This window comes from Electrophorus electricus, chromosome 3 (assembly GCF_013358815.1).
Source record: "Electrophorus electricus isolate fEleEle1 chromosome 3, fEleEle1.pri, whole genome shotgun sequence".
NCBI lineage: Eukaryota > Metazoa > Chordata > Actinopteri > Gymnotiformes > Gymnotidae > Electrophorus > Electrophorus electricus.
Genome location: NC_049537.1, coordinates 15,104,327 through 15,132,318, shown reverse-complemented (window position 1 = coordinate 15,132,318; position 27,992 = coordinate 15,104,327). Strand labels below are relative to the sequence as shown.

Sequence of the window (27,992 nt, the reverse complement as noted above, 5' to 3'; positions counted from 1 at the left end):
AGGAGCATGAACGCCGTGTAAAGCAGGAACCAGAGCACGTGGTCTTGTTGTGTAGCTACCACGCGTAAGACGTGGTTAGCTAACTAAATGGGATATCAAGGTACGTTTAGCATGAAATTGGTTAGTAAAGTAACAGCCTGTTTGTTCCTGGCAGTATTAATGTATTTCTCCCACAAAACTCCATGCTTATTAAGCGGTGCAAATGGAATCGTTTCCAGGGGTTAGCTAACGCTACAGCTAATGCAGCAAAGAATAAGATTATTACCGAAATACATTGACTGTTTAGTTAGTTAGCTAGCTATATTGTCGGTCTTTAGGGTTGCATATTGTTGATAATTTAGCTAGCTATCTGATTAACTACGGTTGCATTATATTCACCAATATTGGGGTTAGCAAGCTAAGTTTGTAATTTGAGCTAGCTAGTTAGCTAACTGTAAATGCTTCTTTACTGAGTTAATTGTGCCAAATTATAAAGTTGATTAGTTAGCTAGCTAGTTACTACTATAGCCGTGGAATATAACTAACCCTAGCGTTTTTTCCGTTAGCCCTTGCCATCCTACTAGACGTGAGCCACAATGTAAATATTGCACATATAGGTTAGCGACAGCAGTGACACTGAACGGCGACCGTGTAAATTCATGATAAAACAGACGCACCTAGTTAGCTAGGTATTGCAGTGGACTTAGTTTGTGTAATCATTTAACGCAATTCTCAAAAAACTTGTACTTTGCATAGTTTGTGAGAGATTATAAATAATTTCGCTAACTGAAGTTTCCAGTGCGTGAGCGAGAGCATATATGTGTGTCAGGAACTTGACGGTTTGGGGATAACTACAGTGTTTGAGGCCAGCAGTTAATTACCATATGACGTGGGTAAAAATGAGCTATTGCTGGATTGTGCAGAATCTGTAATAGCCTACTACAGGGTTTTCACAGACATCTGTCACAGATGTAGTGTATGTTAACTCAGTCTGTGCGGCTCGCCACATGGACTTCATTTTGGCTCTGCGCCACCTTGCAGCGCCTGAACCAAGCCATTATGAACAGTGAATACCTAGTACGGTTGTACTGTTGGAGCAAGTTGGAGCAAAAACAGACCATCTGGTGAGCTCAAAGGATTGTGCTGAGAAACCGTGATATATGGGTAGGAACAAGGCCCCAGTAATGTTGCAGTATCCACCCGCAGTACATGGAAAGAGAGTGAATTTTCCCGTTTTTGTTTGTTTATTTTTATCATACATAAATTCAGCTTTTATTGCTAGTAGTGGGGAAAAATCATTTTATGATCATATTTGAAGCTGTCCTCAACCTACCCGTCCCCCACTTGTCTTGCATTAACTGTAAACCATTTTCCATTCTGAGCATCTTGTGATAGTTATGACTCATGTGTTGCATTTTTTGCCTAGTAAATCAAAATGGCCAGACTGTTAATAACCCAATACCTTGCTGGGGCAAAGTTTTAAAGTTATCATAGTTTCACTGGTCTATCCATCCCTTGTCTTTCATATCCAGAAATGCAAGCTGGGGGAGAGGGGTGGGATTAGGAGCCTTTGAGAGAGCCTATATAAAGCAAGTTTGGATTAGTGGTTGTACTTGCGATAGCTCATCAGAGCAAGGAAGTTAAGGATTTTTTTCCTGTCTTCAGATGTGCAGAAACAGGAGATTTAACAACTTGAATGAGTCACAGGGCTTATGTTCTTAAGCACATATACATTTGTGGTCAAGAGTTGAGACTGATAAATTTTGGTTTTAAAAAGTTTATTGCCTCAGTTTTTTTTTTATCCTTTTGTCAGCTGTTTAAATGGTATAGTGAAGTGCAATTATGAGCATTTTGTAATATATCCAGTTTAAGCAAAGATGTAATATTTACAATGATGACCCTTATTTTTTAGGACTTCTGCAATTCGCCTTGGCATGCTGGATATCCACTTCTGGGCAAAATCTTGACTGATGGTAACCCGTTCTTGCCTAATCAGTGCTTGGAGTTGATCACAGTTTCTGTGTTTTTGTCCAACCTCCTTTTTAGGATTGACCACAGGCTCTCAATGGGATTTATATCTGGTGAGTTTTCCAGACATGGACCCAAAATTCCACTGTTTTGTTCACCGAGCCACTTGGTTATAACTTTTGCCTTGTGACATGGTGCTCCATCATGCTGGAAAAAGCATTGTTCATCACCAAATTTATCCTGGATCATTGGGAGAAGTTGCTTTTGGAGGATGTTTTGATACCATTCCTTATTCATGGCAGTATTCTTAGGAAAAATTGAGCAAACCCACACCCTTGGATGAGAAGCAACCCCATACACAAATTGTCTCCGGATGCCTCACTGTCGGCATGACATAGGACTCATGGTAGCACTCACCTTTTCTTCTCCGGACAATCATTTGTCCGGATGTCCCAAACAGTCTGAACGGGGCTTCATCAAAGAAAATAACTTTACCCCAGTCCTCTGCAGTCCACTCCCTGTACGTTCTGCAGAATGTCGGTCTGTCCTTGATGTTTTTCTTGGAGAGAAGTGGCTTTATTGTTACCCTTCTTGACACCAAAGCATCCTCCACAAACCTTCGCCTCACTGTACGTGCTGATGCACTCACGCCTGCCTTCTGCCATTCCCTAGCAAGCTCTGCACTGGTGGTGGACCCAATCCCATAGATGCATCCTCTAGGAGATGGCACTTTCTTGGGTGCCCTGAATCCTTCTTCAGTGCAATTGAACCTCTCTCCTTGATGTTCTTGGTGATTTGATAAATGGTTGATTTAGGTGCTTTCTTACAAGCAGCAATGTCCTTGCCTGTGAAGCCCTTTTGATGCAGTGCAATGATGACTGCACATGTTTTTTGCTTGGAGGTAACCATGGTTAACAGAAGAAAACTTCAAGCACCACCATCTTTTTTAAAGCAGTCAGTCTGCTCTTCTGATCAGCATGATAGAGTGATACAAGTTGCTTTGTCCTTGTTAACACTTTCAACTGAGTTAACAAGATCACTGAAATGAAGTTAGCAGACCATTTTGTGGCTGAAATGCAGTGACTGGAATGCAGTAATTTTTGTGGTTCAGTTCATTTTCATGGCAAGGAATGACTTTGCAATTAATTGCAATTTATCTGATCATGCTTCACAATCTAGAGTTAATGCAAATTATTACCATAACTGAAGCAGCAAACTTTGTGAAACCCAAAATTTGTGCTAGTCTCAACTTTTGGCTGTATATTTCAAACCTGCTAATTGTGTATCAAGGTAATACTTATAGTTTAGTTATAATAAAAGACAATGTTGCTAGTTAATTTAGAATTCTAGTCACAGCAAGCCTCAATATTGCACTGCTATGTTTCACCTCAGCGCATGAAGCTAAAATAACAAGGACCTCAAGTGAGATGCTGCAGTGAACAGTTAGTGTTAGCTACTGCAAAAATTAATTAATTGGAACCATGAACCGATAGATCAGTAATTCTCTTCACTCGAATCCTTGTTTGATGTTTCATGTAGCTTAATAGCAGTATAACATATTCAGTATTAGTAATAGACATGGCCTACAAGTTCTCTCTCTACTGTAAACATGACATTAATTTATTGTTTTAATAATGGTCATTAATATTTCTCAAATCTAGGCCTGTTTTGCCCAGCCATTGTAGTGACCCGCTGGTAGCAGCTGTGGAGGTCCATACCCAACTGCAGTATAATCTTCCTGACCGTTATGATCTTCCTTACATAAAGTAGTGGTGCGTGGAGTTTGAAATGGCATCTGTTGCCTCCCCCCCCCTCATATTGCCCTCCAATCCAAGTAAAGCATTATTGTACTTTGAGTGCAATGACCACAAGGTGGTGCTACAAACTGAATTAACCCCACGAAGCGGCGTCATGCGTGCATCTTGAAGTATTTTTGGTTCAGATGTAGAGACAGCCTATGGCAGTTTAGATCCTAAGTTATCCCCCTCCTTTCTTTCACCTCTTGTAATAACCATGTTCGGTGGCAGGATCATTTATCCTTGACTGCAATCAATATAGAAATCAATGGGAATTCCAGTGAACAAGACATTACCTTGGCCTTCTTAATTAAGCTGTAACGAAGCGTTCTCTTTCAGCCGTTTGACTGCGGGACTGCTCCGGACAGTATGATAACGCCCGCATTCGAGTTGAGTCAAGACTCTGACTACCTCACACTGGTTATCCGCGTCCCCTACACCAGAACATCCGAATTTGATATCTGCATTGACGGAAGTGACTTCAAGTTTTACGCCAAACCTTATTTTCTCAGGTCAGTGACTTTATGGACGACTTTTTCTTGAGGCACATTTTACCAAAGGGAATGAATGATATTGCTGTTAAAGAGCAGAGAGCAGTCAGTTATAGTTTGTTACATATGCTAGAATAAATCCAGACCAGAATCATGCGCATCTTGATTCCTTGTCCTTATAGGTTGAATTTGCCTGGAAGAATAGTGCAGGATGGACGAGAAAAGGCCTCCTTTGACATTGATAAAGGTAAAACCCTGCTCTCTGTTTGGGCTTCTAACCTGCTGTAGTGCTAGTGGGGTTAGTGGGGTTGGTAGTGTTAGCAGTTGCTTTGCAATGCAAACAATCTCAAATACAAACACACAAGATGAGGTTTTAGAGCACGCGTTGTTTGATGCTGAAGCAGTGTTCAGTTTTGCTTATTTTACAGTTTTTGGTTTCATAGTAAATACAAAATGTACCTTAACAATAACAGCTTGCCAGATATACATCATTCCCTGTTTTTGATTGTTTAGAAACAGTGATTACAAAGAAACCATTTAAAGAAAGTGATCAGAATCGAGAGACCAGTATATGAATACTCAACTTGGTAACTTGGTATCAGTATTAAAAGTACCTACAAGTAATGTTAGAACTGCTCTGTTTTCGCTCCAAACAGATTCTCTTACTATTTTCTTATTCCGTTGTAATGGATGGTAGAGGAATCCCTGACCACACGAAGGGGAATAAAATAATTCTCTCATCATAAAACGTGCAGAACAGCCCTTGACCGATCTGATTAGTGGAAGGGTCACACTCACTGAGGACTGGGCTAATCCACAGGGACTAAGCGCCTCTTTTGTGTGAGGCATCGCAGAGTGAAAGAGATAATGTCAAATCAGCTCCAGCTACACTTGTTCACAGTGGGATTTGAAAGCCAAACGCTAATCCTCCATCAGCTAAACCCGAGTCTATCCTTGACGCTTTTATCCCCACAACGGAGAAGAACGCAGAGCTCCGTTTTGAGTGAAAGTGATGCGCCGAGTTGTGCAGTGACATCAAATAAAATTGAGGGAAGAAAAAAAAAAACGCAAACACCCACACAATGGAGTCACAGTAGACATTCAAACAAGTAGGTTAATGCTAATTGACTCATCAGAAGTGATGCAGAGAATGTAACACAAGTGTTGCTTACAGATTGCGGTCTTGTACTTTTTCCACTGTGGAGACATTCATTACATAAGATGAATTCATTCATTTTTCACCTCTTCCTGTGCTCTTTACCTACCTATAGTGACTGTATTTAAGGGCAGCAATCTAGCTGCCAGATCAAATTCATGAAAGTAGGCGTCTATAACTCTTCAGGGGTTTGGATGTTTGTGACTCTGGTCTGATGACGGAACGTCTTGACTTTTGGTGAGCAGTATATATGACCTTTGACTAATACCTTCCAGGTACAGTGTAGCTGTGACTGTTCTTACATTGTCACCATATAAAGTGTCTACTCGTGTCTAAGTAATTATTGTTTTTGGCTACGTTTTCAGCAGAACCAGCATTTTATTCAGATAATTAATTGGCGGTCTCAGGCCGTTTATAGACGGTTTGAGTCGACCCCGTAAAAACAAATGCTCTCACTGCGTCTCTCTCCTCGCCCTATCTGTTGTGACACTTTTGCTCCGTTCTTTTCTCCTGTCTTTATCCCTCTTATTAATCGTCTGCGTGCGTTACGGCAGAACAAGCAGCAGCGGGATCGCGGCTGACCTATCTGTCGTCATGCTGACAGGTCTTTTAATGAGCTCTCTGTTCGAGATTTTAATTATGCGCGACGGCTGTAGTCTCGGGCTTGTCACCTCGTTGCCCTCATTTCTGCCTCGACCTCGCCTGCACGGGCGCAGTGAATAATTTAGTAGCAGTCAGTCATAAAGCACCTTTAATTGTTTTGCGTGTTTACATAACTAATTATAAATCATTCAGATGTCTCGTCAAGGACCTCGGCCAAAGCAATTATCCATATATCCATATAATATTATAGGTAAGGAACGCAGTGGAGTGTGGTGTGTGTTGTTTTTTTTAAAATGCTGTGCAAATTTGCCAACCATTTAGGCGATCATGGAATCCCACCGGAATTTCTTTTTCTGTCTTCTTATGGACAGCTTAAAGTACATGAGGGGATAGAAATAAACAATCGATAGAAAAATATCATTCACCTGTCATAACTACATGATTAGAGAGAGCTGTGGTGTAGAATTATCTCTATAACCTACCCACTCATCATTTTTATTTATTTAAAGACAAAGCAAGGAAATGCATTGATTTCTGTGTTCTGGTGTGTGTGTGTGTGTGTGTGTGTGTGTGTGTGTGTGTGTGTGTGTGTGTGTGTGTGTGTGTGTGTGTGTGTGTGTGTGTGTGTGTGTGTGTGTGTGTGTGTGTGTGTGTGTGTGGCACCAGGTCTTTTCACGATGCGTGTCCCTAAGGAGAAAGCAGGACATCACTTCGAGGGCCTGCAGATGCTAACCTCCCTGTTGGCACCCAAAGGTTCCCGCTCGGCCAAGGCCCTGGTGGAAGACGTGGGTAGGCTAGAATCCCAAGCTCTGTCCTCTGTGTCTCCAACACTCACTCCCACTTCCCTGCCGCCTCTTCTTTGTTGCCGGCGTTTCCCTCAATCCTTTTTTTTTTTTTTTTTTTTTTTTTTTTTGGAAGGGGCATGCGGTGGGAGCGAGGCAGGCCAGGAGTATGAAGATGAAGAGGAGGAGTTTGACTGGCAGGTGGAACAGGAGATGTATGTGGCACCCTCGGTGGAAGACCTGCAAAAGCTGCAGAAGTACGGCTTCGGAAACCTAAGGACTGCTGTCTTCTCCAGGCTGCAGGTAAAATTGTAAAAAAATGGAAGAGGAGGTTGAGGGTGTAGAGATGGTATCAGGGACGTGAAACTTCCACAGCGCCTGTACTTGAGATTGACGTTCGTCAGACAGCCATATTTTTGCTTTCGCCTCACGGACGCCTGCTCTCGGCCATTCAGGAGGAGCTGTCAGACGTTATTGACGTCGGCGACCCGGACAACTCCACCCCTACCGCGAGGAGGCGTGATCGCTTGGATGCCGAGACCTCCGTGTTCTGCGCCGACCATTACCTGTGAGTGCACCTTTGTGTCGGCAGACTTTTCCACTATACGAGGGAAGCGTCAGAAACCGTTCACCATTCTCAGTGCCTCGGCCGTTCAGTTACCCGTCACTTATATTCCAAGACAAAGTTAAGATAAGCCAGGCATTCTAACAGGCTGTGACAGACTGACGGAAATGGCGCCTAAAACATGGGTAGGGTAGGAGGACGTAGCACGGGGATGTGCGTATCTTTAGGTGATTGAATGGCCCACAGAGCTGAGGCAGGAGATTCACACACATCCACTCACAGTGCTGTTTCCATGAACGAGGCAGATTTTTGTTGTTGTTGTTTACATGGCATGGACCTGGCATGGATTTTCCTTTCAGATTAAAGATCAAAGTGGAGGCAGTTTCAGCCTAAAGCTTTGTGGGAGCTCCTCCTCTTTGAGGTGTTTATTTGTTTGTTTTTTCTAGCTATGGAGCTTGTTTTGCTGAACTGTCACAGAGGCGGGTCTAAGCTCAGCTGGGGTTTCTAACGGTCACCCAATGTTTCAGGTGGCTTCTCCAAAGTGCTGGGGTGCAGTTTTTCTGCCTTTCACTCAGTAATGTCAGCTGGGATCCCTTTGTCAGGAGCTCGTCCATCTATTGTCCCTAATTGACTCATTTGTTAGAGCAATGTCGCCACAGGATCGTGATTTCTTACTTTTTGGTTCCTAACAGGTGTGACTTGTATGAAGGCGAAGAGATGAGACAAGTCTATCTCAACTTTAAGCCATGGTGGAGTGAGATGGCACCTCCCTCTGACAGCCATGCTGAAATCAGTAAGTCATTTACATTTACTATTTCTTCGTAGCGTAACACACAGGTTGTAATTAATAGGAGTTTCACTTGACATTAGTGGTGGGATTGGTGTCCAGATCCCATGTTCACACAGCGTAAAACAGGAGCCCTCATCTAGGAACAGATTTTGTCATTTTTCAACCATTTAACCGTTAATCCTTTTAGCTTCTCAGTGACTCAAACTGTCGAAAAGTCTTTTAGCAAATGATACTGTAGTGGACCACAGCTCTTCGACCAACCCTGATATTAAAAGAGTGAAAGTGCTGTTTAAATTTCGATTCTGGTTTAATTTTGTCCCTGGTAAATGTGATTTTTGTATGCAAAGGTAGAGTGAGGGTAAGGGGGCAGCGTATTATGTTATGTTAGGTACCGGAATTGACCAGCAGGTGGCGTCACGTTGCCAAGACGCCGTTGTGTCGCTGCGCGGGGCTCCGGACCAAATCACTAATGACAGACTGATTTATTGACTCTCGTACTGAAATGCCAGTTGTTCAGTTTTTGCGGTCAGTTTATATTACTTAGCCCAGAGCTGAGTCAGAAAAACGTAGGCTGTGCTGGTTGCAATGTTAGATTGCAGTGTTCGATTGCAGAGTCATCTTGCGCAGAGACGTACCATGATTCATTTGGCTATTTTAGTCAATGAGGCATCCACACCCTCAAACAGCCTACTCTCAAACCCACTGCCAGTCTGCTCTCTCTGTCTCTCTCCCTCTCTCTCTCGCTCCCCTATGCGTGTCACTCGCAGTTAAAATCGATGGGTTTATCTGACACATTTAAAGCCGTGATGCACGGATCACTGACTCAGGACTGCGTGCTTGTGCACGTGTGCGTCCGGGGAGGGTGGGTGGAAGCGATTAGGCGGTGCTGGGGTGGCAACATGCAGACATTTCAATCACGCGCACACTCCCTGTGCCTTTAGCAGCCTGTTAATTTCACGACGCCCCACGAACAAATGACTCCAAGCTGCAAGCGCACGGCAGCACAGAGGAAGCCACGGAGAGGATTAAGATGGAACAGATAGCACTACTGAGACACAGAGAGACAGAGACGGGAGTGTTTTAGATCAGTGAGTCTGCCTCTGTGCCAGCAGAGCAACTGTCAGTCACCTGCAAGCAGGCATCAGTCAGTAGCGTGCCACTCTGATACACTCACTCTGTAGAGGACAGCTACTTAACACACACACCTCCTTATTTGCTATCCATCTCTTTCACTGTCATGCGCACACAAACATCCGTCTTTCAGCATAGCCTCTCAGCCTGCATTCACACACACACACACACACACAGGCTCACACATACTCTGCGTGCCGCAGTAATTTTGTCCTCACGTAATGCCGACTTACTGCCTGGATTGACAGCTCCAAGCAGCCTGGCTGTGATTCAGACATCTTAAACCCGGCCACCAGAACCCTTCTCCTGCCTCACCGCCCAACCGGACCGGTTTGGCTTTCATAACCCCCTGACTGCAACATTCTCGTTAAGTCATAAACTTAGTCAATTCCCACCGATGCTTTTTTGTTTTCTGTTGTTGTTTTTACGATTGCTTGGCCAGGTCCCTGTTTGGACTGCCTCTGGAACTCCTCACTAGCTCCGCCTCCATCAGCCTACCTAAGATACACAGGAGGGAGCTAAAGCTGCTCAGGGTTTTTAAATGTTCTTCTCCCTGCATAACTCATCAAGAGCTGCAGGGTACTGACGGGGAAATCGGCATCGGTGCGAACCCTGACCTTTCACCTCAGCACACTTCAGAGGAAAACCTGGGCCAATGTGCCGCTCGTCCTGGCGCTGAAGCACTCAGGCATTCAGTGTATCATCCACTTCCGCTTTTCCCCCCTTTATGGGGACCGGACCGGGTTCGGACATCGACCGGTTGACCATCGAGATTTGTAATTATCCACCGTGTTTCAAACGTTTCTCAATCCTGCTTCTTGCTCCAGGGGAGTCAGCTAGAAGTAGTGGAGCAATCGGGGTGCGCCTGCTTCCTCCAACACCCACTACTTTAAAAAATTATAAAAATCACTTCCTGCAAAAGGCATTTGAAGAAAAATGAAAAACAACAAATGTTCCAGAAAAATCCAAAACGCACAACTAGGTTTTTAACTGATTCCTAGAAGAGTACCGAATGGTTAAAGAAATCAGGAACTTGGCAGTTGCCCGTGCACGCGTCAGATTCTCTGTCCCGTATTGACTGGTGCCTTGGCTGGGCTGGCAGCAACACGAGCTCCGGCGCGGTTGTGTTCTGCAGTACTTGCCAGCGAGTAAACAAATCAGCGGCGTGTTTGTTTGCCAGCCGCAGCCTCCCCTGCTACGTGACTGCCCCCTTCCCCCAAACACACCTTAAAGCCCTGCGGCCTTGGCAGGCAGCAGGTTTTAAAGGCTCCATATGTCGCCTTAGCCTGCTGCGCTCATGTGTCGTCATTGGTGGGCGGGCGTGCGACTCGCCGCGGGAGCTGAACGATTCCCGCGGCAGGTTTTCCTGGTTAGCCAGATAAGTTGAGCTGAAGTCAGAAGTTGCTAATAGAGTGGTGAGTGATATGTCCATTAGACAAGCTTGGCCTTTGGCTCGAGTTGTTTGGCTTTTTAAAAAAAGAGAGAAGGGAGAGCTCACTTTATAAGATCCCTCGGAGGATAAATGATGTGGAAAACGGAAGCCCTCAGACCACAGCTGGACTACATTTCCCCCAAATCCTCACAGTTCAGCAGCCGTCCTTTTTTCTCAGTAGAGTAAAGGCACGGAGAGATATGTGCTAATAATACACCCCCCCCCCCCACACACACACACAAAAAAGAAAGAAAAGAAAAAACAACACCAAAAAATCTGAGGTTTGGAATGATTTAAACCCTTAAATGCGTGTCGAGTTTCAGAATGAAACGCTTTCCCTGCAGTCCCGTTCCTAGGAGCAAGGAACCCATTAAAACGCACATCATTCCTTGTCGTGCCATGGCTTTCGGCTCAGGCCGTGGGTCTGGGAGCGAGCACGGGCCCGCCAGCGGGGACGTAGCTCGGCTCCCGCGGCCTCCACAGGAGAGCCGCAGATCATCCGCGGCTGTGGCAGCTGCCCCACGGAGAACCTCAGGTAGACAGGCACAGACGGGGAGGTGAGGGGGAGAGAGCGAATGAGGATTGGGGACGGGGGAGGGAGCGCTCCTGTCGTCATGTTGCAGGAATCCATCAGCGCCCGGCCGAGCCAAGGCCCGTCTGTAGCCAGCGCCCTCATTCGAAACATGTGTTGCGCGTGGTGTGGAGGTGTGGAGGGGTGTGTGAGTGCATGAGTGTGGAGGGGTGTGTGGAGTGTGTTTGTGAGTGGGTATGTGTATGTGGGGGTGTGTGAGAGAGCGGGTGTCCACCATGACCCCCAGATCAGTGGCATGTGCACATCAGGGCCCCTGTATGGGGGGCTGCCCGCCCCCCTTCACTGCTGCCTGCGACCGGATCACTTTCAGCTGCTCCCAAACTGCTGACTCGCACCCCTGCTCCCCTCCTCCTCCTCCTCCTCCTCCTCCTCCCTCTCACCCTGCTTCTCCCTCCCCAGGGGATTATCAAGGCATCAGTCAAACTCAGAAACCCCTGTTTACTCTCAGTACACTCGCCTGCACTGCCTTTTAAACGTATGTGTGTTTATTCTCCAGCCCTGATTCACAGATTCTGACTGTTCGCTTGTGCTGGTATTAATACGCTTGCAGCAAGACAGCCATCGATCCCGCTTCTCCCAGTTTGTTGTCTTGAAGCGCCTCTGAAATCCCACGCGGCATCGCGCACCACGCTGCTACTAATTTACATAATGACCCGGAATCTCTCTCTTCCCAACGCCTACCCACACAGCCGTGACTTTCACAGACGAGGAAAAAGAACAAATGAGAAAGTTCCCAAACCGCTCCCACCTGCTGGATCCGGCAACTAGACGCACCATTTGGCTGGGCCTGCTGGACATCGTCCTCGCCTATGTGTACGACGTGCGCACTACGAACGGAGAGCACAATGTGAGTGCCCTCTCGCCCTTGGCTTCCGTGCACAGGCGCAAGTGCAGTTTTGTGCTTCCTCTCCCCTGTAGCATCAGCTGTCAGAGTGTAGAATCAACTCTTTCCCCCGCCATTCGTCAAAGCTCGAGGCTTCTCTGACATGCTCTTTTTAAAGTATTTCAGGCAGTTTTTCGAAAGAATCTTCCTGAAAGGCTGCCACACGTACCCGCCATAAAAATTGATGTGAAATGCGTAAAAATAGTGTTTTCTTCAGGGCTATGAGTTTTAAATCACAGGTTTAAGCGCATGGAGAGAGTGAGCTATAATTCTGGAAAGACCTAGGCTATAGCTACTGTAAACAGATCTCTTGGCCCAGGTCCTGAACCTTTGACATATCATAAACATCCTTCAGACATCTGCACTTTAGTTTCCTTTTGGGAAACCTGGAAAACTACTCAGCATCCCTCATAAGACTCCACTTTTGTTGAAAAACTGAATTCTTAGTAACGGAAGAGTTTGTGTTGGTTCGGGTCCACAGCAAAGCTCAGAAAATGAATTCATCTCATAGTGTCATTAGACAGGGCAGAGAAATAAATGCTGTTGTAACTTTTTTTGTGTGTAACTTTTGAAATGATCAGGTGCATTTAGTGTGGTCAGTTTGAGATGTGTGTGTGTGTGTGTGTGTGTGTGTGTGTGTGTGTGTGTGTGTGTGTGTGTGTGTGTGTGTGTGTGTGTGTGTGTGTGGTTATATGCCCCCTGAGTGTCGTGGTACTATTGTACAGAACTGATTCGGCCTTGTCTTACAGGTGGAGTCTGCGTGGACTATAAGAAAGCTGAGTGGGACTCTGAGCTGGCTGGAGGTATAGCACGCTACACAGCCAGCATCACAAGTGCTACATACCCCACAGCAAAGCTCAGCCAAGCACTTCCCCTGCCCTGACAGCTGCCTTTTCTTTGCCTGAATGAATGAAAGAATGGATGAATTCCGTGTGCTCCAGACACATGACACGCCGGTAAACGCGTGGCGACAGTTGGGCGAGGGGCGTCCAACACAGCGAGCGTGACGATAAGCACCCGAAATTCAGGAAAACAAATACAAAACAACGCAATGGCGACATTGGTCTCGCGCAGCAGCAGAGCGAAAGGAGCAGAAGGCACTAGGGGTCGCTGTGAGTCGCAGGCTTCTGCTGCAGGAGGATTCGGACTTTATCGGCCGCGTCTGGGAGGACGGAGGGGTCGGGAGCTCAGCTCAGGGGTCGGAGGTCAAGGCAAGGGATCACAGTTTAGAAACTGGGAAAGGGCAGCAGAGGCTGCTCACCCTGACTGTCCCCTGGGCATTGGCTGGCCCGGCGTCAGGATCCAGAGTCCACTGCTGGGCCCTGCGGGAGGGGTCCGCAACGGCGAGGTAGGCCTACATCAGGCGTCGCTTGGCAGTGAGGCCCTGTACAGGTGGGGGCGTTGCTCTGGCAACGAATTGAGCTGAGCCGCCTGCTCTGGGGGCCCTCTAGGGTCCTTTCCTCTAAGCCCCGTGTGTGTTTAGGGGGGAGGCCGTGACCCCTGTTGACCCCTCTACTTAAAACAAACAATCTTGGCCGAACAGGAGCTTGACTTTCTCTGCAAGGGCTGTCGGTAACGGCGCCCGAGACTGCAGCGTCTTCAGCGATCCCAATGATGGCACTACACTTGTCAGCATGGTCACGGGTGAGCAGGTTCAACAGCAGAGAGATCCCTGAGGGTGCTGGTGCAAGGCTTAGAGTGGTTGTTTTTTCCTCCTTCTTCCTCTTTCCATTTAGTTGTAGATAAGTCTCCGGGTCTGGCAGCCCCAGGTCTACAGAGCTGACAAAGGCATTTGCCAAGGAGTTTGGGCCAACGACAGCCAATCTTGTGACCAGCACTGAGGTGATTAGGTTAAACTTTGAACCGAATTCAAGGAGGCGTTCTTCTGCCAGTGTTCCCTGTTTAGGGGTAAGGGAGTTCCGCCATGGGGCTGTGTCGTTTGTACGACAGGCAGGCCAGCACCAGCCCGGTGTGGTGAGAAAGCTCTGAGCACATACTGTGACCAGCCTTGCCAGCAGGGACTGGAGCAAGAGCACCACCACCGCTGCAGCGCAGGCACGGCGGGCACGTGACCCTGCAGTTTGGCCCGTGTGCTCCCCCACGTCTCGCACGTCTCACGCGTCGCACCTTGCTCGCGGAGCGGAGCCGCAGCTCTCTCCGCTTTTCTCCGCGCTGCTGCTGTCAGTCGGCGGTGAGCAGAGGGGGTGTTGGGAACATTTGGCAGGGAGACAGTCACTGAATAAAAGCCTGCAGGGAACGATCGAGGGAGCAGGTGAAGGAAGTAGAATGAACGAGGGAGCAGGCAAAGGAAGTAGTCGAAGGAGTGAAGGAACGAGGGAGCGGGTGGAGGAAGCAGTGAAGGAACAAGGGAGCGGTCAAAGGAGTGAAGAAATGAGGGAGCAGGCGAAGTGATTGACGGAACAGCCTAGAGAATGAGCGGTTCGGAGCAGACCAGACGTCCTGGCGTCCAGACCAGGTCAGTGTCGGCCTTTTAGAAGCTCCCGTTCCAGGCCTCAGACGGGAGCATGTTCTTGGGGCCTGCTTCTCCTCGTGCGGGGCTCAGCCCCAGCCAGCTCCCGAGGCTCAGACTGCTGGCAGACTAAAGCTTAGTAAGCTATTGATCCACACGTGGCTGACTAAGAAGCCAGGTTGTAGCAACACACAAAGGGATCCTATTCTGGGCATTCTTAAATGGATTTCATTGGGTAAAAGCCTCGTTCTTAGCCAAGGTCTGCGGTGTGGATGTGAGGAGTCACGGTGGGAGGAGTGTTAACGGATCTACCAGCCGTCGAAATGGAAAGTAGGTTGGGTGAGAATTGGGTAAATGGTTGGGCTGTTACGCACACGTGTGTGGTTGTGTGTGTAAGCATTGTAGGCTTATGAAGTGGAACAGGTGTTTGTTTGTACCTGACGGGCACACAGATGGAGCGACTGAGACCGTTCCCTCATGATTATTCCTGAAGTGACAGACAGAGAGGGAGAGACGGAGAGGGAGAGACGGAGAGGGAGAGACAGAATGCAGGGACATAAGACCATATATTCTCACCATTTATGTGGCTGGATGGCTGGCAGCCTGAGCGTGAGCATGACTGTGTGGGGGGTGTATGTGAGAGACGGTGTGCGTGAGTGTGAGTAAGCGTGACAGTGTGTGGGTGTGTGCGAGAGAGTGCGTGCGTGCGTGCGCGTGTGTGTGTTTCCTGCCTCCCAGCCAGTGCAGCAGCAGCCCTTAATCCCTCCCATTTGCACGGTGAGTGTGACAATGAGAGCAAGTAACCTGACCCTCCTCTCTGCACCATGCTCCGTGCGAGCCAGCACTCCAGTGTGAGGCTGATAATGGAGCCCTGCTAATGACATTCTGCAGCTGCCTCCGACACAGACACACATACTCGCTCACCCACTCTCTCGCGCTCGCGAGCGCACACTACCCCATCTTTCCCATTCTCTCTCTCTCTCTCTCTCTCTCTTCCCCCCCCCCTCGGTCTCCCTCTGTATCTTTCCTCATCTCTGTCTATCGCTCCCCTTATCTCGCCAGCTATCCATCTCTCTCTCGCTTTATTGCGCCCTCAATTTCTCTTTCTTCCTCTCGCTGTCAAAGACCTCTCCTCTATCTCTACACCCACACCCCCACCCCCCATTCCAGCTGACTAACGTTGTCTCCTGCCCTGTTGCCCTGCCCTCCGCCGCCGGGTTTATTTATCCGTCGCTCTTTCGCGGCCCACAGGGAAGCGCTATGCCAGCATGACGCACCCTCTTACCTGGGAGGGGGGTGCAGGCAAAGACCTTGAGGGGGAAAAAAAGTGTCTTCACCCACAGTTCTTTTTTTTCCCCTCTTTTCACCCCTCCACACTCCCCCGCCCATCAGGCTCAAAGGTTATGCCGGGCTTGTGGAGCCTGGCGGCCTTAACGGTCTCCAAGAGTCTGTCCGCTTGCTTAGCCATCCAGTGAAACTGCCGGTCGTTAGGAGTAATTAGCGCACTAATTGCCGTGGTTATGAGCAAGGCTCTCTGTGCTGGGGTGGAGGGGGCCAGAACACGGTAGGCAAGGGGCTTATCGAAGATTATGACCAGAGCTTTTATTGACCGCTGGAGTGTAATGAATGGTGTCAGGTGAGTGGACAGCAGTAGCGCTGCAGTATCTAATGTGTGTGTGCGTGTGTATGTTGGGGGTTTCAGACATATCACTCCGTGCACGAGGTGCTGGTGTCTTTCGGAAGAAGGGTACTCTGCTATCCACTGCATCGCCACTTCTCTCTGATCATGGCTGCGATGAGGGACACTGCACACATATTCCAGTGTGGTAAGTTGTGTGTGTGTGTGTGTCTCTCTCTCTTTCTCCCTCCCTCCTGTGCTCCTCCATCCTCAACAGCAGGACTCCATCACAGTAAGCCCCTCGGGTGTTTTTTTTAAACAGGACTTGGGGTCAGGGCAGGGGTCGAGGCCTTACCGTGACCCGTCCTTCACACGCCGAAGTCCGCCTTTCACCTTGCCACTCACCCCTTAATCCCCTAGAGTGGCCCTAATGAGCCATTCCCCTTCCAAACGCCTCCACTTTCCCACCGGCCCCACTGACACGTTTCTCCAGCTTCCCTCCACCATTCGGCTGCCAGAAGCACATCAACGACCATCGCTCAGATATTATTGTTTTGCTCGGACACAACCCCCAAGAGGCTGACTCAGCTGAGGCGGGGGGGGTATGCGGCGGCATAGCGGGATGCCTTCCGCCCCCTGCGGGGTAGACGAGGGCTAAGGCAGCCCACCCCCCGAGAGCTCAGCTCCGGCTGGTCTCGCGATGCAGGCGGAGAGAGAGACGCGCCGGCGGGGGAGCGAGGCTCTCGCTGCGCACACCCAATCGACTTTGATATCTCGGAGAGGAGCGCAATCAAAGCGACTGCCAGCCAGAGAGGCACTGAGGGAGGAAGGAAAGCAGGAGCATGTGTGTGAGAGCGCGAGAGAGAGAGAGAGAGAGAGAGAGAGAGAGAGCAGCTCTGTGTAAATACATTTAGGATGTGTGCGGTGAGCTTAAACGCTGCGGCCTGATTTTAATGCTGGTAAACGATGGCAATTAAAGGGCTTTTTAGAAGCTGGATTAGCGCCTGGCCGCGGCTCATTAGTAGGTGCTCATGGGCGCTAGCCGCGGCAAGCACCTCGCTGCTCGGGGCCGGGCCCAGACACGCTTGTTAGCTCCTTTCCACAAGAAAGCCTCCCTTTAAGGCTTAGCCCGCGTGCGGCCGCACAAGCACAGTATACAACCGAACAGCCTGAATGCAGGAGACAGACACTGTCGCCGTGTTTTTTTGTTTGTTTGTTTGTTTGTTGGGGGGGGGGGGGGTTGCTGCAAAGGCAAACGTATGTATTAGTAGGTAATAATGCAACAATGATTATTGGTGGGGGGGGGGGGGCATGCAGTAATTTATGGCTTATTTTTCGTTCCTCCCGCACGCGGCCCTTAGCACTACAGAGAGTCAGCACAGAGTAGCGTGTCTCCATCGTCGTACAAATATTTGCTTGTTTGTTGTTGGTTTATAGCCGGTAAGTGTAGGGTCGTGACCTTAGCAGCAGCCACCGTTGTCGATGAGCCCGCGAGCGACGAAGGCTTTCCACTGGAGCGTGGCACACCCGAGCGAGTTTCATGGGAGCCCAACCGTCGCCAGGATGAGGAAAACAAACCAATTAGAAGCGCTGTGCCCAAGGCCAGTCATGTGGAGGGAATGAAATTTGGGGTAAATATTTGAACAGCCCTCGAGCGGCGCGTTTGGCATTCCATGGGACAACCCTCGGCGTCGACACGCTCATGAAAGGGACGCACAACGCGTCTGTAGTGTCCGTTACGCCTTTTTCTCGCTTCTGTCCACAGCAGGGAAGGGAGACGCACAGAATTGTCCAGGAGACTGACGATGTGGAAGCAGCCGTGTTTTAATTAAGGCGAGATCATCGCACACCCGTTCTAAGGAAACTCGTAGACAGATGCACGTGCTGGTAAAAGTGTGCGTTTAAAAACAAAAATGCGGTATCTTGCTCTGAAAACACGAGGGCGGATTCCAATGGAAAACCTTTCATTCGCACAGCTCAAAACCACTACGCTAATGGCCCGTTTTTATCTTCGCAGTAATAGCAAGCATGCGGAGCATGTGGAGGGGTGCACGTTCACGCTTTTACAGAGAGCACGTTTGAGGGTACAGATACACTGCTGATCCGCATTAATTCGCTGCATACACGACAGCGATCTGCCAGGGTCTGAGCCGGCCGGTGCCAGATTCTTTGTGTCCCGCTCCCACTCCTATTCTCCGTGATTCCCCGTCCCTTCAGACTGAGTCATGCATGATTAACCAGCAGCGCGTGTCGTCAGGAGACCCCCAAGCCGAGCACTCCAGAAGACACGAGACAGCCCCGCGCAAGGCAGATGAAGCTATAGCTTGTTTTTAAACCCTGAGAGCAGGGAGGAGTGGAAGAGACGCTCCAGGATGGATGAGGTCGCGGTGTTCCTGGGAGAGACCGGGGGAGGGGGGTTGGTAGAGAGAACAAGAGAACAAGCTCCTGTCGCAGCTGAGGTGAGAGTCCCTGCTCAAGCCTGGAACCGAATGTTTGCAGAGCAGGGCTGCCCCCCGGTTGTTTGCGCAGGCGGCTGGAGTCCCTGCCGCCCCCGCCAGGCCCTTCTGTGGGCAGCTGGAGGATCCTCACACGTGCCTCTTCCCTGCCGCAGAGCCCGAGCCAAACTGCTGCGCCTCGTGCTCGGGGTAGATATTTTTACACTTTCCGCGGGAGGCCGGTGTTGTGTCAACAAACGGTCCCGGCTCCTTCCCTGCACCCTCCAGGGCCGTGCTGTTCCCTTGTGCCGTTGACCCATCTGCTGAAAAAGTACATGCTTTTAATCTCTCAGGAACATATCCTAGAGCTTGAAGTGTTTCCTCCTCCCCCCCCCCCTCCTTTTTTTTTTTCTTTTTTTTTTTTTATATAAAACTTCGCTTATGAACTGTCGAAACTCTTAGAAAGCTAGCGGCTGCCACTTCTTCCAGAATTACAAACAGCAGTTTCCCCCTACAGGCCCGGCAGCGACCCATATAAACAGCTGCTCCTTTATTGTCTGCTGCAGACCTAATCTGGCCAACACTTTGCTTGGTCCTAGGCAAGGCCTGCGTCCTGAAATGCCTGCTGGCTGTCCACAAGGTCTTCAGAGAGAACGAGCCCGCCTACATCCTCAACGATCTATACATCACAGACTATTGCGTGTGGATCCAGCGAGCCAAGTAAGTTTATGCGACTCCCTTTGATGTCCACACAGGAAGTTTGGGTAACTCGATTTGATGCCGCAGAGGGAGAATTGGGGGGGGGGGGTGCTTGCAATTAGGGAACAAATAATTTGAAGCGGACCGCAGCTAATTTGCGTGGGTCAGTTTGGAATGCAGGTTTTGCTTCACATGCTATTCAAGAAGGGTTTTGCTCCCCTGTGTAACTTGTCAAGAAACCATCTGGCGCTCTCTTTGGGTTACATGCAGGAAGCAGGCTGAAGTGCTTATATACCCAATCAAATGTTTTGGCTTTAGGTTCAGACTGTTGCTATATGAATGTGGGCTGAATCCAACCAGGAAAGGACTGCCTCCGCGTATACGTGCTCCGTCCCCACCATAGCCTTAAGATACCCTTTTACAGGTCATTAACGAGGAGCAATGGTGTGAAGCGTTCTATAATTTAAGCTATGCTGAACCAGAGGGCTCTGCCCACTCCGCCGGAACAGTGAATGCAATCACCCCTCCCTTCCCCTGGCCTGAAAAACCTGCTTCTGCTTTGACTGTGTTTTGTAATTGCTTGCATGTTTAAAATGTGAGCCAGTGAGCACATAAGTCAGTAATGAGCTACGATCTCCCCTGGCTGGCTTTCAGGCCAGAGTTGTACGCTTGTGTGTAAAGGGTCCAGTAGAGAAAAATGGGCCCTGATGTTATAGGCCCCGTGCCCAGATGCAGAGATGATAAAATCCCGGGAGGATCTGATGGATTTTTTTTCTCCCCCTTTCCTTTATGTCCGGCGCAGATTTTTTGGAAAGAAAAACGCCTCTGCGGCCAATTAAAAATAAATGTGTAAAAAAATCGCTGGTGGCGTTCAGAGGGAGTTGGAATGTGACCCTTTTTCCATAGGTCTAAAGAGCGAGGGTTGAGGTGGGGCCAACACAGAGCAGAGCTTTGTCTTGAGCACCCAGCACATGGAACAGTCCCAATGTCACCTCGCCACAAAACTCAGTCTTGCCCCACACGTCCCAGCCGGGGAGACGGAAGAGGCACAGGTGGGGTTTCCCCCCCACACACACACACATACACATACACACACATTCTCCGGCCCCTCCCTCGCCTGGCTTCCGGCCAAGCCACCTTCCGTGGAGCGCGGCACGACGCTCAGCACACTTTCCTCCTTTCCTCCCTCAGCCCAGTTCTGTAAGCAGCCGGGTCGAGTCCCAACCGCATGCATGCCCGGAGGAGTTTGACGAGGGATGAGACATTCCGCCGCTTCCTTATTTCGTTTCTTCTTTTTTTTTTTTTTTTTTTTTTTTTGGTCTTGTCTCATGCTGAGAATCGATTTCCAGCTCGCTTCCTTGGGACTCATGTAAACAGCGGAACTGCATCCTCCCTCGCGGAAGGGGTTTGAAGCCGAGCGCCACTCGTCAGGCGGAGCGGCAGAGAGAGACGCAGCTGTTCCTCCTCGAGTGCCGGACCCAGTCCCACTCTGCTGTGCGCGGCCAGCCTCGCTCAGCATCCACCGAGCGTGGTTGACAGAGCCGATGACGTCTTATTTAAACGCTCATGTCTCTCGTGTTTCCCACCCACCGCAGTGTCTTCCGAGAATGTTTTCCCTGCCTTGCTCAGGGACTCGCCTGCACTGGGCGCCTCAGTCCACATTATCAGACCTCCCCTGACACCCCCACCACCTCCCGCCCCCTCACTTGTTAGCGTGGCATCTCAATGCCTCTCACCTCTTCTTGCCAGTCGGGCGCAATGGGCCGCTCACCGCCGCGGGGGAGTAATGAACGTTAGCTCAACGGATGATTTAACGGACGCGCCTCGCGCCGTTCCGATACCCGCGGAGACGTCTCCCGCTCCGATGGCTCCCTCGCCTCCTGGAAAGTCGGGGCCAGGATTTACGACCTCGTAAAGGCATCGGAGTGATTTAAGCTGCCAAGGGAGGCCTGTCCTGTCAGAAGCGAGGCGGAGTGACTCTCGCGGACACACGGCTCATGACTGACTGGGGTTTTCTGAATGCCTCCTCTCACCGACCCGCGGTGGCAGCGTGCCTGACAACAAACCACAATCCTCAGAGCTCCTCAGAGCGCCTGGAGTAGAGGCATCCAGTAGAGTAGAGTTCCAGCCACTATAAAAGACCGTTGCTCACCTTTCAACTGAGCTCAGAGTTTCTTGGGTCTTCCTAAGAAGCGAGGATTTTGTCATTTTTAAGGTTTTGCAAGAGGGGTGGTTAAGAGTTGCCTGTTGTTTTCACTTTTCTTACACGCCATGCAGCACTGCCATGTCCAGTGTGCGTGTGCATGTACGTTTGCCTGTTGGGGTGGGGAAAAAAAGGGGCAAAGCCTGTTTTGACGGACCCGCTATTAGGCGATCTCCGCATGTTTCACTGTGACTGCGATTTTTAAAAAGCCACCCCTTCCTTTAGGAGCAAGTTTGTTTTTCTCTGGTTTGGAAGACGGTTTGCGGTGGTGGAACCTCTGCTATCAATTACGGCCCGGAGAGAACAGGCGGAGGCCAGACGCTCGCACACTGCTATTCATTTCACTGTGGCTTTAGCAAGCTGTCCAGCTGCCAAAACTTCCCCGCGACAGTGCCAGACTGCAAAGACAACTAGCACTTCATTTTTTTTGCTCTCTTCTAATCCCCCCCTTCCCCCAACTACCCGTTGGAGTGACTCCAGCATGGGTTCTCATCGGCCAGCCGGATAAGATGAGCTCCGTGCTTCACCCTGGGCTGTGACTTGTGGATGTTTTCTGCACGTTCCCTCGTTGTGTCCAAACTCCTAAATTGGGCTAATTGGATTCCGATGGGCAACCATGGTAACCTGTAGGAGTTGGATCTCTGAGCTTGGCTTTGAGGAGACCCATTCTTTCGAAGAGAAAAATGGTGCATTGTCTGGAACTTGGTGACTAGCCAAGCGAGGCAGCCTTGTGGAAAGGGAGCTTCTATGCAATAGCCCGATAGGGCCACATAGACGGTGGTCTGCAGGGGCCACGCAGCTTGGGCGTCGGCGAAATGCTTAGTGGAGTGGACTCGAGCGCTGTACGCCAGCATTATATCACCGTGCCACCATGGTGCATTATGGGAAGACGAACTTCTACAGTTTCTCTTAAGAAGTAAGCCTTCAGCAGCAATCCAGGAAATTAAGATGAAATCTCAAGTGACGTGAAGGTGGGTTAAGAATCACAGCTTAGATTTGCGATAAAACAGGCTTCGAACTGTCTTTTATTTTGTCCCCATTTAACAAAGTCTGCATTGGATGTGTTGCACAAAAATGTGTTTGCCTTCAAAAACTGTACGAACACAAAGAAAATGCCCTATGGAGTGCTGTTATAGCATGAAATAAAGTAATATGGTTGGAAAGACCAAGCCAGTTTTCTTAGAACAGGTTTAAAAGCAATTGTTATATAGTTCTCTGAACTGATGAGAAATATTTTCACAGAACTGGTAAGAAATGAGTGCTTTTAACATTTTTTCATAGAAAAAATCCTATCAATTTTACTGCAGATTGCTTGATGTTTAACTTTGCTAAGTTCTCTTTATGACTGTGTTTGCTCCTCTAGTATCTAGCAACATGAAGTTATAGGAAAAAAATAGGTTGAACTTTTCACTTTCACATTCTCAGTAGTTTTGTTTTGTTTTGAAATGGTCAGAAACTGTTGGTTTTAGACGCTTTCCAGCATAACGCTTCCTTAGGCAGGTCTCGAATAATGCATTTCAATTGCACGGCACCTACCCCTCCCCACCCCATCCACAGTGTTGCCATGTAACGAGCAGCTCACCTTCAGCTCATTGCCCTATTCTAGTCCCTATCCCATGTGCGCTGAAAGGGCTGTGCACTAAAAGTCCCATTCAAGTGGGCTCCAGTGAGCTGGGATGGAAGTGCCCTGTCGCTTGGGCTGGGCGGATTCTGGTTTCAGGGTTTGCCAGGATAAGCAGACCGGCAGTACTCTCTCACTGCTAACTGTCTAGGGTTATCGCAGAGCTCCTCAGAACAAACACCACTTCGTTCCATAAGCTTGCTTGTGTCTGCTAACTCGTAGTATAAAGAATGCCTGGAAGATCATTTAATATAAATGATTTATTATATTTTTAACTCTTGGTTATTAAGTATTGTATGGCTTGGGGCTCTTTATCTTCTCTTTATGTTCATCTTGATGAGCGTACGTCTGTAAAAAATGTATAGGAACATGTTTGGTGTCTGGTAGGCTGTCATACATCATTCCACTGGGCTCAGAGGGTGATTAAGTGCTTCAAAGGCACGGCGTGTTTCCTTCTCAATGTGCGTTTGATTTGGCCGTCTGAAGCACACTAATGAAGAGAGATCCAAGCATTTTCATTTCAGCTAGTAATTCGCTGAAATTTGCTGAGTAATTCACCACAAGTCTGCCCCTTCCTGCCCCAGGCTTCAAGGTCTTGCTCTGTTCACAGACTACCTCTGATGCACACATCGTCTCTCCTTCCCGTCTCTCTCTCTCCCCCCCCCTTCCCCCTTTTCCCTGTGTGTCTCTCTCTCTCTCCCTCTCTCATTCTGCCTTTCTTTTTCTGGCTCGCTCTCTCTCCTTCTGTCTGTCTCCCTCCCTCACTCTATTCTCTCTCTGCCCTAACCTTGAAAGCGGCCCCTCCTCGGCCAATTAAGGCGAGCCACAACAGTGCCTGGCTCTTAATGACTGGATTGTGTACGACATTATCCCTCACACCAAAAGGAGCTTTTTGTTTGCACTGCAAGCACGCATTCTCTCACCACAGAAAGGGGCTGGGGGCGAGGGGGTGGGGGGGATTGTCTCTGCAGAGCTGACTCAATAATACCTTCCCACGGGGGGAAGACGATAGTGCTGCGAGTGTTTGATGTTCCACCGCCAGCCGCAGGAAGTCCTGCAGTCCCGCAGCCACGTCGCTGCAGGACGTCGCTCCTTTTCTCTCTCTAATGGACCTGGAGGCCTCGGCGGGTCAGAGGCAGCGTCTCGGCCAGCTTCGCCTCGGAGGGCCGTTGCTGCTCCGGTCTACATGGGCGGTACAGGGCAGGATTCAGGATCAGCACGCATGGAGTCAGGCTGCATATGTGCGAAACGGCACGGGAATGTGAACTCGCGGGAGGCGGCACCTGTCGCTGACGGCTCAGCCGGTAGCCTTGTTTACTTTGCCGCTTTGACGGCGACAGCAGCACGCTCCCGTATCCCCCCGCGGCCGAGTTGTCTCTGTCCGCCCGCTACAGAGACGGGCGCCCCACACTTGGGGGGCCAAAACGATCCAGACCGCTGCTCTCCCACACTCCCGTCAGCACGTCTCCCTCTCCGAGCGGGATATCGCCAGATCAATAGGCGTGGGACGGCCCGGGCTGGCCGTCCCTCAAAGCAGGGAACCCGGGGCCCCCCGAAACCACAGCAGAGCAGCTAATCACCATGGCGATGAAGGCGGCTAGCTGCCCGCAGCCCTCAATAGCGGACACTTGAGTTTTGGCAGCAGCCTGGGCCCGGCTGCCTTGTGAATAATGCACGCAGCCCCCAGGCTTACCCCACCCGCTCGGGAACCTTTACATGCGCCACATTGGAGCTGGTTCCTCCTCTCCAAGGAGAGCTTTGTCGTGCCTCGGTTGTGTGCTGCTGCACTTGTCCTCAGAGGCACTTCAGCGGTTGCATGCGGTATGAACGCAGGCCAAGTTGCTGGGTATATTTTAGCAGTGCGCCGCTCACTTATGTTTGGGACAGAATTGGTTTGGGGTTCATTTACATGCGGTGTGCCCACAACTGTTTTGGGGTGGGAAGTGTATGAGTGGAAATATGTCAGACTGTGTGTGTGTGTGTGTGTGGGTGTGGGTGTGGGTGTGTGTGTGCACGCGCCTGCAAGCAGGAGTTCAAGTAAGCAATCTGTGTTTTTTGGCAAATCATTTTTGTTTGGGGGGGGGGGGGGGCGCGGAGGCTCTCCTAGTCGTATAATAATTACTCCAGCAGAGAGCAAGACTGATAAGCATGCACTAAAGCACTACTGCAGACTTCTTCCAACAGTAGCCATGGAGACAGCTGCTCTCCGAGTTGAATGCTAACATCGCATGTGTAGCGATTCCTTTCCTCACATACGAATCCTAAACTTTTAAGTTCACTGATGGCTGATTGGCAAAAACTATCCTGTAGTAAATAAAGGACCCTCATCACTTTGCATGTGAAGATCGCTGTTTCCAGTGTTTATGGCGTTTGTGTAGGTGACTCCTCTGTCTGATGGTATCTGATCATCTAATGTTTCCTCTGCAGGTCCAGGCATGTGGTGGCCCTGGCCGAACCCCTGCGCACAGCCAAGCTGCGCAAGGAGCACCTGGACCTGGAGCTGGACATCCTGGAGGAAGCCGCCCATCTTGTGATGGAGGATGAGGAGCAAAAGTGGAAAGTCACGGAGGAGGATGACGATTGCAATGGCAGCGAGGAGGAGGAGGAGGAGGAGGAAGACTCCAGCAGCACCGAGGAGGAGGAGGAGGAAGAAGACTCCAGCAGCAGCGAGGAGGAGGAAGATTCGAGCGGAAACATGGGAGTGGGGGAGGAAGCGGGCTCTGGTGGTGGCAAGGGGGAGGAGGATGGCCGCATCCACACTTTCAGAGAGGAACGAGGGGGAGGAGGGGAAGCAGAAGGGGTTGCCTCCCGACCTCAGCCAGGCCACAGCTCACGCCAGGCAGCCTCGCTGGCTGAACCTTCCCCCCTTGCTCAGGAGCTCCAGTGCGGAGGAAGGGGAGGGCCAGGCGAGCACAGAAGGCTGATCCAAGAGTTAGGAGTGAGGTTGGAGGAGGGACTTCAAATCGAGGAGAGCACACTTCTGACAGAAGGGCGCTCCAGGAGCCGTAGCATAGAGGGAGAGTGTGAGGCACTGAGAAAGGAATCAACAGTAAGGAAGGACTTGTTATGCTCTCAGCCACATAGGAACCCTCTGCGAATTGTGGATACCAAGGAACTGGACAGTGACGATGAGGATAATCCAAATTAGTGAGTGATATAACAAGGACGCAGAAAAACGGTGGACATCAGTGGACTGTAATTTGATACTTCTATGCCAGTACTGAAGAATATGTTTTGAATTGGCTCTTAAAAGGAAACTTATTGTTGAAAATACACTTTAAGAATTAGATTTTGTCCAGTTTTTTTTTCTATTGTCCTTGAAAATATACATTAAATGTTATGTTTTTTGCACTGATTTTATTCCACTGTTCTTACCGCTTTTATAATTTTCAAAGCACACCATGAGGGTAGTTAGTCTAAAATTTACAATTTCTAATCAAAAAGTACTGGTACATGGTTAATGTTCCCTTTTACCGTGTTGCTCGGGAAAGAATTCAGGGCCTCGTCATTATCACATGTCGATCTTTGTGGTCCTGTAGTGCGTAACAGCGCTCTAAAATGCTCACATCCTGTTTGCATGGAAACCCAATCTCACTCTTGCCAGCCCTCGGCACACCGACGAGTAGTAGATTAGCATGTTTCGGTTGTCATTTCCTTGGAAGTCAGAAAGCAAAAAAAAAAAGGGGGGGGGGGGTGTCACTGGACGATAAACATGCAACGGGGGCATATCAGCAGGAAATGTCAGTGGTGGCCTTCACTAGCTCTCTGGGGGAAAGTGTCAAAGCTGGGAGATATTTCAGTTTCTGCTGAGCCATTCCTGGAGATATGTAACCGTGGTTCTTGCAGCTACTGAGACGTGGTTTGGATGTTTGTTTTGTGTCAGCATGTTATGCTATGCTTCTGTTGAGGAGACCTCACCTCAAGGTGTTCCCCCAAAGTTGTCACGTACTTCGGTGGTCTTTGCCTGCTGAGCCTGCCGGGGTGTCCCCACATCCTAACGAGGCTGTTGATATGAGCAATCATTCTTGTTCCTCTCATTCGGAAGTCAGCGATGAACCCTCCCTTGGGGTAATGGTCCAGCTCTGCAGTGAAGGTGACTGATTGCTCCAGCCTGACCACGGCGGCATAGTGGGACCTGCCCGACAGCGTGAACCCCACCCACTTTGGAGGTGAGAGAAAAGCAAAAAGGGGAACATCTTTCTCAGGCGATTAGAAAGCCACTGGGATGGAGAGTGGATGAGGACGTGCGAGCCGCTTGAGAAGGAGGTGAGCACTCAAAGTTCACTCCAGACTACAGGAGCCACAGCTGTGGCCGTTCATGCACACAGCCCGGTTTTGACCTCAGGGTTCCGTCTGAACCTCACTCTAAGGTCGAGCTGTTCAACAGGCCACTGGTTCGCATTCGTGGACAGCACGAAACTAGCGATGCTGGAGAGAGTGTACCGGGCTAAGGAGCGAGTGGAAGGAGAGAGGGCTACAGGAACGCAGCATGCTTGGTGATGGAATGACATGCGCTCTGAGGAATTGCGCACACTCACTTTAAACGAGGCTTTTGAGAAATGGCCTGGCACATGCACTTCGGCTGTCAACCACAGAAGGGGAAGGGCAGAGGAGGCGGGGCAGAGGGGTTTTGGTGGGCAATACCTTCCTCTGCCTCATGCGGAGTCACTTTGAGCTCTCTGGCCTCTCTTCCTTACTCTCCCCAAATCCTCAGTGCCAGCCTTAATGACCCAGCTGGCCCCTCGAGCTCCTTGTGCTATTGCATTAGGGAAACGGAT

The 27,992-nt window shown here is 49.6% G+C and overlaps 1 protein-coding gene across 3 annotated transcripts; it reads left to right on the top strand.

The window, feature by feature from the left end:
• The first annotated feature begins 11 nt into the window (after nt 1–11).
• shq1 (SHQ1, H/ACA ribonucleoprotein assembly factor) lies at nt 12–26,574 on the top strand. 3 transcript variants are annotated; one of them, XM_026999675.2, is made up of 12 exons: nt 12–100; nt 4,083–4,255; nt 4,417–4,481; nt 6,660–6,782; nt 6,912–7,078; nt 7,231–7,343; nt 8,033–8,133; nt 11,975–12,132; nt 12,918–12,971; nt 16,341–16,464; nt 19,291–19,411; nt 25,642–26,574. In XM_026999675.2, the coding sequence occupies exons 2-12, from the start codon at nt 4,113–4,115 to the stop codon at nt 26,360–26,362; spliced, it is 1,890 nt and encodes a 629-aa protein (XP_026855476.2). In that variant the 5' UTR covers nt 12–100; nt 4,083–4,112; the 3' UTR covers nt 26,363–26,574. The 3 variants fall into 3 exon arrangements, with proteins under 3 accessions (XP_026855476.2, XP_026855477.2, XP_026855475.2); XM_026999676.2 differs by lacking the exon at nt 12–100 and adding an exon at nt 1,022–1,103; XM_026999674.2 differs by lacking the exon at nt 12–100 and adding an exon at nt 1,929–1,952.
• The last annotated feature ends 1,418 nt before the right edge of the window (nt 26,575–27,992 follow it).

What these genes read in the sequence shown, in the direction of transcription:
- shq1 (XM_026999674.2), top strand. An exon ending in TTCTGCGCCGACCATTACCT is followed by an intron (nt 7,344 to 8,032) that starts GTGAGTGCACCT and finishes GGTTCCTAACAG; the next exon opens with GTGTGACTTGTATGAAGGCG. An exon ending in GTGTGGATCCAGCGAGCCAA is followed by an intron (nt 19,412 to 25,641) that starts GTAAGTTTATGC and finishes TTTCCTCTGCAG; the next exon opens with GTCCAGGCATGTGGTGGCCC.